Below are 13,257 nucleotides of genomic sequence, written 5' to 3'. Positions count from 1 at the left end.
CGGCGCGCCGGTGGAAACGTTCCGCCGGACGCGCGCTGGCCCTGCGATCGCTATCGATTGTACGACTGGCTATGGGAGCACCCCTTAGAAAAAAAACAAGGCGCTGAGAGCACTGCTTCCAATCGTTCTTTCCCCATCTTATTCTTCCCCACAACGAGGACGTCGGGGCACCCGCATCACAAGCACCAGCCCCCGCCCGCACCCACCAACACACATGTCTCCGGCCGAGCCCGCGGCTCCCTCCGCCATGCGCGTGCCCCCGATGAGATCCACCGCCGCAAGCCTCCCCCACCTCCCCTCTCCATGTTCCTCCTCCACAGCTCCATCTCGTTCTCAGGGAGCATGCTACTCTGCTCAGTTTTTTTGCTGGAAGCGGCTGGATTGGGAGCTGGAAGCAGCATCATATTTTGCTGCAACCGGCATCGCCAGAGCTGGAACCATCACTGTTTTGCTGGAACCGGGCGGAGCGCGAGCTGGGACTAGCATTTAATTTTGTTGCAACCGGCTACAGAAAAGCTTCAACCGGCGGCAAAAAAAGCTTCAACCATAGACGACAGAAGCCATGGACGACACCGAAAAGCTGCAACCGGCTCCGCTGTCTGCTACAACCGGCTTCATTTTTTATACAAACAGAGGATGGTCGTGGGGCACCGGCGATGACAAGTTTTGCTGTAACCGTAGTTGTTTTTTGGTACTACCGGCGAAATTTTTTGCTACCTCCATCAAGGCAGAGCTATGACCTCGCGACGGTGGCAATGATGATTTTGCTGCAACCATAGTTGTATTTTGCTACTACCGACGAAGTTTTTGCTACATCCGTTTTCAAGCGCGAAAGGCGAGCACGAAAAGAAGATGCTGGTGTGGGGTTCCCGCGAATCCCAGCGACGAGAACTAGCAAGGAGTAGGAGGGGACGAGCAGTGCTGCGACCTGGAGGGAGGCGGGTAGGAGGAGAGCGCGGCCCCCGCCCCGCCAAGCCGCGTGAGATGCAGGAGGGTGCGTGCGCGAGATGCGGGGAGGAAGATAAGGGTCCTGCGAGAGGAAGAAGGGAGCTGGGACGAACCGTGTTTACCTAGATCTGACGATGGTCTAACGTAATCGGATCTGACGGCCTGCGCGCGACCGGCCGAATCGTTGGGCCGGCGCGCCGGCGCAGATCAGTCCCTTTTTTATTTATTTGAATGTAAAACATGTGACTTTTTTGTTTATTCTAATCAAGATTGTATGAAATGACCAAAATAATAAATTGATCACACAAACGGTCAGAGCGGACCAAATGAATCACCCCGTGTATCATGGACCATGAAATGACGAACATGAGACGGACGTCCATTTAATCACCCAACCAGATAAAAGACGAACACATTTCACGTTCGTTTGGGTCGGTCAGCTGATGATGATCTACTGGATTCGGTATGGGGATGGATGCTATTTCTGGTTGCTCGTACTCATTGCAAAGCTTTTTCAAGTACTATCTCGCCGACCATGTCCCCTCTCCTCGATGTCTCCATCGCTAACATGGCGCGACGATAGAGACCCAGTTGACAACAGCGGGTGTATAGGATCCCACATAAATGCACAGTGTGTGCTCCCCTGATGGATGTTGACCAGTTCAACCTTGCGGGCTCGTGGATCCAACGGCCCAGATGAAAGCCAAGGACGTGCCCGTGCGGCTTTGACGCCAACACCACCAGGGGGGCCACTACGACTTTCTACGAGCGAGCGTCGTCCTCGTCCTCGTCCCATCCCTTCCCCCTGTCGTCGCCGCGCGCCGCAGTCGCATCTGCATCTGCATCTCAGCCTCCTTCCCGGAACCTTCCCCGACCTTCCGCCGCACGCCGGAGCTCTCCTCGTCCTCGCGGTGTTTGATTTGCTTGGACCCCAAGCTCAAACCACTCCCTCATTCCATTTTATAGCCCAGCTCACCCTCCACCCATGCCCCCCACCACAAAACATCACTAGTCACTGTTGCTATCGCGCCTCCGTCCATATACGCCAAACGCCTGGGCCTGGGCCTGGGACATGGCCGCCACGCCGGACGAGTTCCTGCGGGCGGGGGACTTCCTCGCCGACGCGGAGCCCTTCTCCCCGTCGCTCTTCCTCGACCTGCCGCCAACGCCGTCGCCCCCGCGCGCCCCCTTCGCCCCCGCCTCCGACGACCTCGACTTCATCTCGCGCATGCTCATGGAGGAGGACATCGACGACAAGTTCTTCTACCAGTATCCCGACCACCCCGCCATCCTCTCCGCGCAGCACCGCTTCGCCCAGATCATCTCCGACTCCAACACCACCCCATCCACCGACGACTCCGCCAACACCACCGTCGCCAGCTCCACCTTCTCCTCCGACTCTGCCACCGCCAGATCGACCTCCTCCTGCTCCGACTCTGCCACAAACACCGCCAAATCGACCTCCTCCTCCCACTCCGCCACCAACACCGCCAACTCCACCTCCTGTTCCTCCTCACCCGGCGGCTTCGGCCCCGCCAATCCCACCTGGCCTTACGAGCGAATCGATCTCTCCCAGCCCCTCCAGTCCCGGCCATATATCGGCTTGGGCTTCCCCGTCGACGATGCCAACAACCTCCTCTTTTCCGGCGTCTGCACGCCCACCGCGGGATACTTCGGGCACGCTCCGGCGCTCTCCAAGGGCAACAACGACCATTTCGTCGCCCCCGCTGGCCAGAACGGCCGCGGCACGGGCATTCAGAGCTTTGCGGCCTTCTCGAATAGTAGCGCCGCCAAGACCTTGTCGAACAATGGCACGGAGAAGGCGGCCAAGCCGGCTACTCCGCCCGTTTGCCGAGGTGGCCCAGGCACCCCGGCCTCGGCCTTCTTCAGTGGCCAGGCTGACGGTGACATGGACATGCTCAACATGGCGTTTCGCAAGGGCATGGAGGAGGCCAACAAATTCTTGCCCACCAACAACACCCTCGACGCCATTTCCAACAGGCCGGCACTGCGCGACTTCACCTGTGACCAATTGAAGAAGGAGGAGGTGGATAGACTCAGAATGTTGATGTTCAGTAATGGCCGGGGCCGCAAGAACAGGCATGGCGTGGAAGACTTGGAGGCGGAGGCTGGCAGGAGAAGCAAGCTGATGATGCCGGAACAGGAGGAATCTGGGGTAGGCGAGATGGTGGAGGAAATAATGCTTCACGGCCACGACATCATCATGAAGGGGATAGAGGATCTGCACATAGCAATGGGCACCGAGGCCGAGAAGAACCACAGGAAGGGCACCGGCAAGGCAGCGCGGGGGAGGCGGGGTGCAAGCGAGGTCGACCTCCGCACCATGCTCATCCACTGTGCGCAGGCGGTGGCCACGGGCGATCACCGGGGGTCGAACGAGCTACTCAGGCAGATTAAGCAACACTCATCACCTAAGGGGGATGCCACACAGAGGCTGGCGTATTGTTTCGCCGAGGGACTGGAAGCGCGCCTTGCAGGCACGGGCAGCCATGTGTATCAGTCGCTCGTGGCGAAGAGCACCTCGGTCGGAGAGTTCCTCAGGGCCTACAAGCTCTACATGGCAGCCAGCAGTTTCAGGAAGGTGAATTTTATTTTTGTTGGCAAGATCATCATGGATGCCATGGTCGGGAAGAGCCGCTTGCACATCGTGGATTACAATGTGGAATATGGATTCCAGTGGCCAGGTTTGCTACAGATGCTAGCGGAAAGGGAAGGTGGGCCGCCGGAGGTGAGGATCACTGGCATTGACGTCCCTCAGCCTGGGTTCCGCCCAGCCTTCCAGATTGAGGAGACAGGCCGTCGGCTCAGCAAATGTGCCCAAGAGTTTGGCGTGCCATTCAAGTACCATGGTATACCCGCAAAGTTGGAAACCGTCCATGCGGAGGACCTAAATATCGACCCAGATGAGGTGCTCATCGTCACCAGCCAGTGTGGTTTCAGCAACTTGATGGACGAAAGTGTTATCATGGACAGGCAGGACATCCCGAGCCCCAGAGACATGGTCCTTAGCAACATTCGCAACATGCGGCCTGATGTGTTCATTGACTGCGTTGTGAATGGAACCTATAGCGCGCCTTTCTTCGTGACACGATTCCGGGAGGCACTCTTCACCTATTCGGCGCAATTCGACATGCTGGATGCGACCATCCCCCGTGACAATGACGACCGGCTGCTCATTGAGCGGGATATCTTTGGCCCGTGTGCCCTGAATGTCATTGCCTGCGAGGGTGCAGATCGGGTGGATCGGCCTGAGACTTATAAGCAATGGCAGGTCCGGGGCCACCGGGCTGGGCTGAGGCAGGTGCCATTGAGCTCGGCTGTTGTTAAGCTTGTGAAGGATAAGGTTAAGAGCCTCTACCACAAGGACTTTCTCATCGACGTGGATAACCGTTGGTTGCTGCAGGGGTGGAAAGGGCGGGTTCTCTATGCCATGTCGACATGGGTAGCTGGTGACCATGATAACTCCAAATTTTAGCTGCTTTTCTTCACTTCATTTCAGAGTGCAGATAAAGAAGGTAATGGTGTTTAACACACGCCCATGCTATTACGAAACCAACAGAAATCTTGCCCCGGCAGATTTGGTTCATTACAGGATGGCTTGGACAGGGGGCGGAACTTTTATGGTAGAAATATGTAGGGACGCAGAGTAGTGTCTTGTAATGTTTAGATGCTTAGAGATGCACAGGATTTAGGTGTAGTTGCGGACATGCTGTGTAGCTGCGATAATGCACAACGAAATGAGAACCCTGATCTTCCTTTCCTAGTGTATGGCTGTATGCTCTTTCTCTTGTAGGTGACAAGCGATTTAACAGATCACAGCAGTTGATTTTATGCTTTGTGTCTTATGAACTTCAGTTTCTGTTGTATCATCGAATTTCTTTGTGGAAGGTAAAACAGATGCTTGATTCAGCAATAAAGTTGCATTGGTCGCTTACATTGTTTTATGTGTGCATCTTTTACGTTTGTGACTTGTGTACATGCATGATTGAAGATGTTTCCCACAGGTTTCTGTTTGTGCTAGATAATTTTCTTCAGCGTCACGATTTGTATATTTAAAGTTAAAAAAATATATTTGTTGAAGATGTGTGCCTTCACTTTCTGTTTGTACTATCATCAAATTGCTTGAGAGGCTTTCCTTGTGCCTGGAAAGAGTAAACATGTGTTGGTTGAGCAAGAGAGTTGCACTCCATGTGAGCATTTTTTTTTACGTGTGTGTGTCTGATTTGTGTGCATGCATGGTTAAAGATGTTCCTCTCAGGTTTCAGCTTTTGGCTGTAGGTTTTCCTATTGCATGATCTTATTATTTTTAATAAAAAAGAACGAGCTGTACATAGAGGAAGCAGAAGAAAGCTTAGTTTTCCTCTTGGCTCTTTAGAGATTTGGTTGGAGGCCTTCGAAGATGAAGTTTTTCCTTGTGTTCCAAACGGCCCAATGCCCATGTAGCTAGAATTGGTATGATTTCTATGGAGAATGGCCAATTCAGCTTCTTCTTACCCCTAAATTTTTTTTAAAAAAAACACAGCTTCTTTAAAACTGACAGCAGGTTCCTCCCATGTTTCACTTTTTCTAGTTAGTTTCTTCCAGCTATAGGTTAGTTTACAGCTAGAATTATGTATTTCAACCATTTATATGTTTAGCTAAAAGAGGTCAGAAGATGCTGGTACTACTTCATATGAAGTTGACATCGATGATGTCTTGTGAAGAAATCCGTGATCATACAACTTCATCCAAGTTGGCAGTGATAGATAAATAGTCATCGACGATGACAGCTGAATGAGTACAAGTCCATGGGTTAAACGAAAAGCTGAGAAGAAGTCCATGGGTTAAAATCCGTTAACTATATTGTTCGTTAATAGTTGGTCAATCTCTAGTTCCGAAAGCAAGCCCGCAGGGTTAGTCTGCGGGGTAATTAAATGGTGATATGGTTCAGAGGTTAGATAGATGCTCATTGCTTTTGTGTGGGTTATTTATGTGCTTTTGCAGGTTTGAGTTGCCACTTATTTTAAGTCGATGCGCGTAGCGGTGGAAACACGCCGGGCTAAGCATGGATAGCTTTGTTACAAGGCTAACCCACGATCGGTTGGAGTAGGTAGAGCAGTTTGGTCCATCTCTTGCTATGACTTTTGAAGCATCATCATGTTAACATGTACAGTGCTCTGCAGGGTTCCCTCGTTCGGAAGCAGAGGTATGCAACCAAGTCAGAAATGTGGTAGCACCAAGAGACCAAGGTTCGGTTATGTGTTTCAGATAAGAATACAAGATAAACCAAAAAGGAAAAGGTAAAAAGAGTTGCTCGGTGTTCGGTGTGTGCATCTTTTTTGTGCGTCTGATTTGTGTGCATGCATGATTTAGTATGTTGCTCTCAGGTTTCTGTTTTTATTATCTTTTTGAGGAAGGCAATAGGTTCCTCTATTGCATATTTTCATTAGTACAAGAGATCAAATGAATGGCTCCCTTTTTTTTAGAAAAGGAGGATGACCCCCGGCCTCTGCATCTGGGTGATGCATACGGCCACTTTATTAATTATTCTCACAAGACCTTACAAAGTAATACAACAGTCAGACTAAAGCTGCCGTCTAAGCCACTCTATCCAGTTGATGAAGGGGCGCAGATAGCCTGGGCCTAATACCAAACAGGTATCACAGCCAAACCTAACATCTAAGACCTGAGATCCCATCCAGGACGCCTGCCGGGCATGGGTCTCACCGGTCCGGCGTGCACTCAGAGGCCGCCGCCACCAACTTCCACCGCTCCATCTTCAGAATTGTACTACTGCATCAACCTTGCTTGGTCCAGCTATCGTCGACGCCACCACGGCGCCCAACGGCACCTCCTCCCTGCGCGCAAACATCTGAGGACGTCGCGATCGCCACTGATACACCTCAGCACCATGCTGCCAAGTACCACCAGCCGACACAGCTTGAAGTCTTTGGAAGATCTGTCGTGCGTAGCACCTGCCGACCAGGCATGATAAAGCGTAGCACCTGTCGGTCAGGCATGACTTGACATCTCCACCGAAGCTCCGTGCAAGATGAAGCCGCTCCACCTCCAGCCTATCTGAACGGGACGGGAGCACCCCAGGAAGACACGGCGAAGAGTTGGGCACCACAATCACCACGAGAGCCGGACCAGCCGACCGCCATGGCGAAACGACACCACTAAAGAGAACCGCCGCCATCAGGAACGTCAAGAACGCGCTGCAGCTGTCCCACCTCCCCGCGGACCCAAACCGGCGCCTTCAAGAAGGTGACGGAGCCGGGCACCGCCGCCGCCCAACCAAAGTTGTGGGTTTTCACCCGGGTGCAGGGGGAGGACGAGGGGGGGGAGCTGGATCTCGAAGCCGCCTTCAAGAAGGAAACAACGCCTGGGGCGCCGCCGGCGTCGTGGCCGCCGCAGCCGGCCAAGAAATTACTCCGATCCAGAGATCCCAAACCCCACATCTGCGCAGTCCGCCACCGGATCCGGCCGGATTGACGAGGAGGAAGCAGCAGCACGGGGGCGTCATCTTCAAATCTGGCGAAGGAGAGCAGCAGGGGATCCCTCCAGGTGGCGCCCACATCCACCGCCAACTCGCTGCCCGCGCGGCCGAGAAGACGCGGTCCACAACTCCGGCGAGCGCCGCCCGCCTCTCGGACGACGCCGCCCTCACCAGCAGAGGCCGCCGCCTCAAACCCGAGGCCCGGGCCGGACGGATCTGGCGGATCCGATCCATGTGCCTGCCCGAGCGCGAGAAGCTCCCCGCCGCCACCCTCCTTGGCTGCGCCCAGGGCCTGCCCGACGCTAGCCTCTGGCAGCGGCGAGGACAGGAGGAACGTGGTGACGACGAGGGGCGGCGGCGCGAGATCGCCCCCGTGTCGCCCTAGCGGGGCGACGCGGGGGTACGGGGGTTCTCTTCGGTGATATCTAGGCATCTAATAATCAAATGGCTCCACTTATATCTGTGAATAAGCAAGCCACTCCATTTCCACTTTGAACCTCCTTGTACTCCCTCTGTTCGTAATAGAAGTCTTTGTAGAGATTCCACTATAGACTATATGCGAAGCAAAATTAATGAATCTACACTCTAAAATGCATCTATATACATCCGCATGTGGTTCATAGTGGAATCTGTACAAAGACTTATATTTAGAAACGGAGGGAGTAGAGATTTGGTTGGAGGCCTTCGAACCTGAAGTCATTCCTGTATTCCAAATAGACATATAGCTAGAATTATGTTTATTCCCTCAAAAAGAGAAAAGCGAAAATTATGATTTCCATGGCTTCTGCTTTAAAACTGACAGTAGGCTCCTCTCATGTTTCAGTTTCTGTGAAATAACTTTCTTCTAGCTATTGGTTAGTTTACAGCTAAAAGAGGTCAGAGGATGCTCCTACATCATATGAAGCTGACACAGATGGTGTCTTCTGAAGAAATCCGTGACCATATAATCTTTTATCCAAGTTGGCAGTGATACATAAACAGTTATTGACGAACTGAGAACAGGTCCAAATATTGAAATCTGATATATATTGGTTAATCGTTGGTCAATTTGTGAAGGCATCAGAGGTTAGCTAGCAGTGTAGTGAGTAATTAAAGTTAAACTTGTGGTCAGAGGTTAGATAGATGCTCATTTCTGATATTTTAAGCCCATGCGCGTAGAGAGGGAAACACGCCGCACTAAGCATCGATAACTAACTTTGTTACAAAGCTAACTGTCCGATGTTTTCTAAGTAGGTAGAGCAGTTTAGTCTATCTCCATCTCTGGCTATGACTTTTGAAGCATCATGTTTACATGTATGTACAGCAGGCCCACCCCAAGTCATCGTGCCAACTCCAACTCACGATCCCAAATCGTCCGCCCACGTCCGTTTGGGGGTAAACGGACACAAACCACAGCCCAACGCGCGAGAGCAAACTGACAAATGTCCGTTTTCGGTCCGCTTTCGACCCATTCCCGATCCAAATTTGGACCGCGTTTGCGGTCAAACGGACAGCGGGCGGACGGGCGCCCTTGTCCTTCCCTGACCCGCCCGTCGGAGACATAGCCCATTTCTTCCTCCCCTTTCGTCGCTCCGCCCTCGGCCCCTCGCCATCGCCGCCGCCACGCCCGTCACCACCTTGCTTTGCCTGTCGGTGGAGCAGCCCCTTTTCTTCCTTCCTAGTCGGCGCTCCGCCCTCCGCTCGCTGTCGTCCACCTTGTTGCAAACCAACGGCCTTGACATGCCCTTTCCGACCGCGTCTCCACCACGCCCCCAAGTTGTTCGACGCTTTGCTTGCAAGGTATCATGGATAGCAGAGATGAATACTTCTTTCACAACTTCATTTGTTAAACGGATGATTCATCCTTGGACGACGAGGACATAATGGTGGCAGCATTGGTCGTCCACGACCACATCAGTAGGATGCGGCCTCGGTTTAGGGGATCAATCCCCGGGCATGCCCCGGCCTTGAACCGCAATAGGGAGAAATGACACCACCTCCTCTATTCCGATTACTTTGAGAGCACCACACTCTACAAACCGCATCAATTTTGTCGCTTGAAAGGATCGATACGATTGACTAGAGGGGGGGTGAATAAGCAACTAACAAATTTTAAGCTTTTCTTTAACAAATTAAACCTTGCAACAAAGTAGGTTGTCTAGATATGCAACTAAGTGTACAACCTATATGATGCAAAGACAACTAGCACACAAGCAAGCAATAGATACAACACAAGTAAGCTTGCAAAAGTAAAGGCACGAAATAACCAAGAGTGGAGCCAGTGAAGACGATGATGTGTTACCGAAGTTCCTTCCTTTTAATGGGAAGTACGTCTCCGTTAGAGCGGTGTGGAGGCACAATGCTCTCCAAGAAGCCACTAGGGCCACCGTAATCTCCTCACGCCCTCACATAATGCGAGATACCGTGATTCCACTATTGGTGCCCTTGAAGGCGGCGACCGAGCCTTTACAAACAAGATTGGGGCTATCTCCACAACACTTGGAGGCTCCCAACAACACCACGAAGCTTCACCACAATGGAGTATGGCTTCGAGGTGACCTCAACCGTCTAGGGTGCTCAACACCCAAGAGTAACAGGATCCGCTAGGGATAAGTGGGGGAAATCAAATTTCTCTTGGTGGAAGTGTAGATCGGGGCCTTCACAAACAACTCCCCTTTGAGCTTCTTAGTAAAAAGAGTGGGATCGATTTGCCCAACTTCAAATCCACGATCTTGTAACAACTCGGTAAGGTGGTCATACCACGCACGTGGGGCTTGTTTAAGGCCATAGAGTGCCTTATCGAGTTGATACACATGATCCGGGAAGTAAGGATCCTCGAACCCGGGGGGTTGCTTGACATAAACCAACTCATTAATGGGACCATTAAGAAAAGCACTTTTCACATCCATTTGTTGCAACTTAAAGTTGTGATGGGAAGCATAAGCAATCAACAAACGTATGGATTCAAGACGAGCAACGGGAGCAAAGGTTTTACCATAGTCGATACCCTCGACTTGGGAGTAGCCTTGTGCTACCAATCTTGCCTTGTTGCGAATGATGTTCCCATGAGCATCTTGCTTGTTCTTGAAGATCCACTTGGTTCCAATGATGTTGTGGTTCCCCGATGGCCTTGGCACCAATCTCCACACCTTGTTGTACTCGAAGTTGTTGAGTTCTTCATGCATGGCATTGAGCCAATCCGAGTCTTCGAGCGCCTCATAGACCTTTTGGGGTTCAACACAAGAGACAAACGCGTGATGTTCACAATAGTTTGCTAATTGTATATGAGTGCTTACCCCCTTTCTTAGACTTCCAACCACATTTTCCATGAGATGGCCTTTGGTGGTGAGTTTGGAAGCAATCTTCGCGGCACGACGCTCTAATTCCTCCTCAGAAGTGGAAGGAGGAGGGTTAACTTGATCATCTTGAGCGCCGTCTTGAGCTTGTTCTTGATCTTGAGCTTGCTCATGATCTTGAACTTGCTCGAGGGGGAGAACTTCACCTTGGGCATCAATTGGAGGTTCATCATCATCTTGAGATTGATCTTGCCCTTGGTCTTGTTCCCGAGGTTGAGGGCCTACACTTTGTTCTTCGGAAGCGTGTGGGTCTTGAGTAGATGAAGGCTCCACTTGAGTGGAGCATTGTCCTTCTCCTTCGGCCACAAGGGGTTCCTCAATGGGTAGTATATGACCAATACCCATTCTTCTTATGGCTTGGGGAGGAATTTCATCACCTACATCACAAGTACCACTTTGCTCCACTTAGGAGCCGTTATTTTCGTCAAACTCCACGTTACACGTCTCCTCAATGAGTCCGGTGGACTTGTTGAGAACACGGTAAGCATGAGAGTTTGTAGCATAACCAACAAATATGCCCTCATAAGCTCTAGCCTCGAATTTAGACAAACGAACACCTTTCTTGAGAATGAAACACTTACACCCGAACACCCGGAAGTACTTGAGATTGGGCTTGTTCCCGGTGAGTATCTCATAAGGAGTCTTGTTCAAGCCTTTGCAGAGATAGAGCCGATTGGATGCATGACATGTAGTGTTGATGGCTTCGGCCCAAAAGTTGTACGGAGACTTGAACTCCGCCATCATGGTCCTTGCCGCATCCATCAACGTCCGGTTCTTCCTCTCCGCAACACCATTTTGTTGAGGGGTATATGGTGCAGAATATTGATGCTTGATCCCCTCATCACTAAGAAACTCATCCAAGGTGTAGTTCTTGAACTCGGTGCCGTTGTCACTTCTCATTGTCAAGATCTTTGCATTGTGTTGATGTTGAGCTTCATTTGCAAAGTCGATGACGGTTTGTTGAGTCTCACTCTTCCTCTTGAAGAAGTATACCCAAGTGTATCTTGAATAATCATCCACAATCACCAAGCAATACTTTCTACCCCCAAGACTATCAAAGGATGGAGGCCCAAAGAGGTCCATGTGCAGGAGCTCCAAGGGTCTCTTCGAGTAGATGATAGTCGTGGGAGGGTGAGCCGTCTCATGAAGCTTTCCTTCGATACAAGCACTGCAAGCACGATCTTTGGCAAAACTAACATTTGTTAGTCCACGGACATGGTCCCCCTTGAGAAGACTTTGCAAAGATCTCATATTGACGTGGGCTAAACGGCGATGCCAAAGCCATCCCACATCAACTTTAGCCATTAGGCATGTCGCGGTCTTAGTGGGTTGCTCCGAAAAGTTAATCACATAGAGACCGTTCTCAACATGCCCAACAAAGGCTACTTTAAGAGTCTTGCTCCATAAGAGGGCCACGGTATCAATATCAAAGAAGGTGGCAAAGCCCATGAGTGCGAGTTGATGAATGGAAAGTAAATTGAACACAAGGGACTCAACAAGCATGACTTTCTCGATCGTTAGATCATGAGAAATGACAACCTTGCCAAGACCCAATACCTTAGAATGTGAGGCATCACCCCACTCGACATTGGTGGGCATAGATGGGATCTTTTGCACGTCCACCACCAAGTCCTTGCTCCCGGTCCATATGATTTGTTGCTCCACTGTCGAGCAACCATGATCCCCCACCGGAAGCAAACACCTACAAGAGATCAATGCTTGGTTTTAGGTACCCATTGAGTAATGGGTCCTTTGATGTTAGTAACAAGGGTCTTAGGAACCCAAATAGACCATTCAATGTACTCATAAGAAGAAACAACAAATTTAGCATAAACATGCCCATCACTAGCACGGCACAACACATAAGAGGGATTAAAGTCGCTGGCTTTGTTGGGAGAGTTGGCTTTGCGCTCTTTGGCATCACCACTCTTCGCATTGTTCTTCTTCTCCTTAGGAGCACCCTCTCCCTCCTTCACAAAGGTTTGCTTGAGCGGGGGAGGTCGTTTGGCCTTGTTATTCTTTTCCTTGTTCTTCTTTTTGTTCTTGGACTTGGGGTGAGAACCCAACTCCCTCCTTGCCCACAACTTCCTTTTGATTGCTCAAAAGTTCATTTAGGTTCTTCTCGCCTTGTATGCATAACACAAGACCTTTCTCGAGTTGTTCCTTCAACTTGGCATTCTCCTCCACAAGATGCACATGCTCACAACATGGGTTAGTAGCATTTGCATTATCAATTAAGACCATGTGAGGAAATGTGGCCTTTTCCTTAGTTAGCTTAACTTGGAGTTGAGCATGAGACTCCTTGAGGTTTGCATGAGCACCTTTCAAGACCTTATGGGCCTTGTCAAGTACATCAAACTCCTCCTGGAGTCTAGCATGATCAACCCCAACTTTAGCCTTCTCGGAAGTTAGAACACGAGACACAACAAGAGCATGATCAAGATCTTTCTTTAATTTGGCATGGTCATCGTTGTG

General features: G+C 50.9%; 1 protein-coding gene across 1 annotated transcript; it reads left to right on the top strand.

Moving 5' to 3' along the window:
• Window positions 1-1,728: 1,728 nt before the first annotated feature.
• LOC119295713 (scarecrow-like protein 34) lies at window positions 1,729-4,903 on the top strand. The gene has a single exon (XM_037574162.1). It carries the CDS (start codon window positions 2,021-2,023, stop codon window positions 4,442-4,444), a length of 2,424 nt encoding a protein of 807 aa, XP_037430059.1. The 5' UTR covers window positions 1,729-2,020; the 3' UTR covers window positions 4,445-4,903.
• Window positions 4,904-13,257: the final 8,354 nt, after the last annotated feature.

Source organism: Triticum dicoccoides, chromosome 4B, assembly GCF_002162155.2.
Source record: "Triticum dicoccoides isolate Atlit2015 ecotype Zavitan chromosome 4B, WEW_v2.0, whole genome shotgun sequence".
Classification (NCBI taxonomy): domain Eukaryota; kingdom Viridiplantae; phylum Streptophyta; class Magnoliopsida; order Poales; family Poaceae; genus Triticum; species Triticum dicoccoides.
This window is presented reverse-complemented; position numbering and strand designations above follow the sequence as displayed.